Source organism: Mastomys coucha, unplaced genomic scaffold (assembly GCF_008632895.1).
Source record: "Mastomys coucha isolate ucsf_1 unplaced genomic scaffold, UCSF_Mcou_1 pScaffold20, whole genome shotgun sequence".
Lineage (NCBI taxonomy): Eukaryota > Metazoa > Chordata > Mammalia > Rodentia > Muridae > Mastomys > Mastomys coucha.
The window spans coordinates 137052818-137053053 of record NW_022196903.1 but is presented as its reverse complement, the minus strand read 5'-3'; the positions used below and the strand labels follow the sequence as shown (position 1 = coordinate 137053053).

Sequence of the window (236 nt, the reverse complement as noted above, 5' to 3'; positions counted from 1 at the left end):
CCACCTTTAAGACAGATGTGTATCTCAAGTCACTCAATCCTCAGTGGAACTCGGAGTGGTTTAAATTTGAGGTAAGCTGTTGAGAAACTCTTTGGTTTGAGTGTGACCCTTTTTCCTGAGAATGATAAAGAGCACATTCTCCTTTAAGTATGCTAGTTTTTATGCCTGGGAATATTTCCTCCTCTGTTCATTTGGGAGTATTGGCTTTGAAGCACTACATCATAGTTAAAGTATAC

The 236-nt window shown here is 39.0% G+C and overlaps 1 protein-coding gene across 4 annotated transcripts in view; it reads left to right on the top strand.

Annotated features, from left to right (window-relative positions):
- The window catches only part of C2cd5 (C2 calcium dependent domain containing 5), a 107932-nt gene that overhangs the window by 17820 nt on the left and 89876 nt on the right, over positions 1-236 (top strand). For all 4 annotated transcript variants that reach the window (XM_031383830.1, XM_031383826.1, XM_031383831.1 and 1 more), the window contains one exon: positions 1-71. Coding sequence is in view for 2 of the 4 variants with exons in the window: in XM_031383831.1 (XP_031239691.1) it covers positions 1-71 (71 nt within the window). In the remaining 2 variants the exon portion in view is untranslated. The remainder of the gene's footprint in view (positions 72-236) is intronic.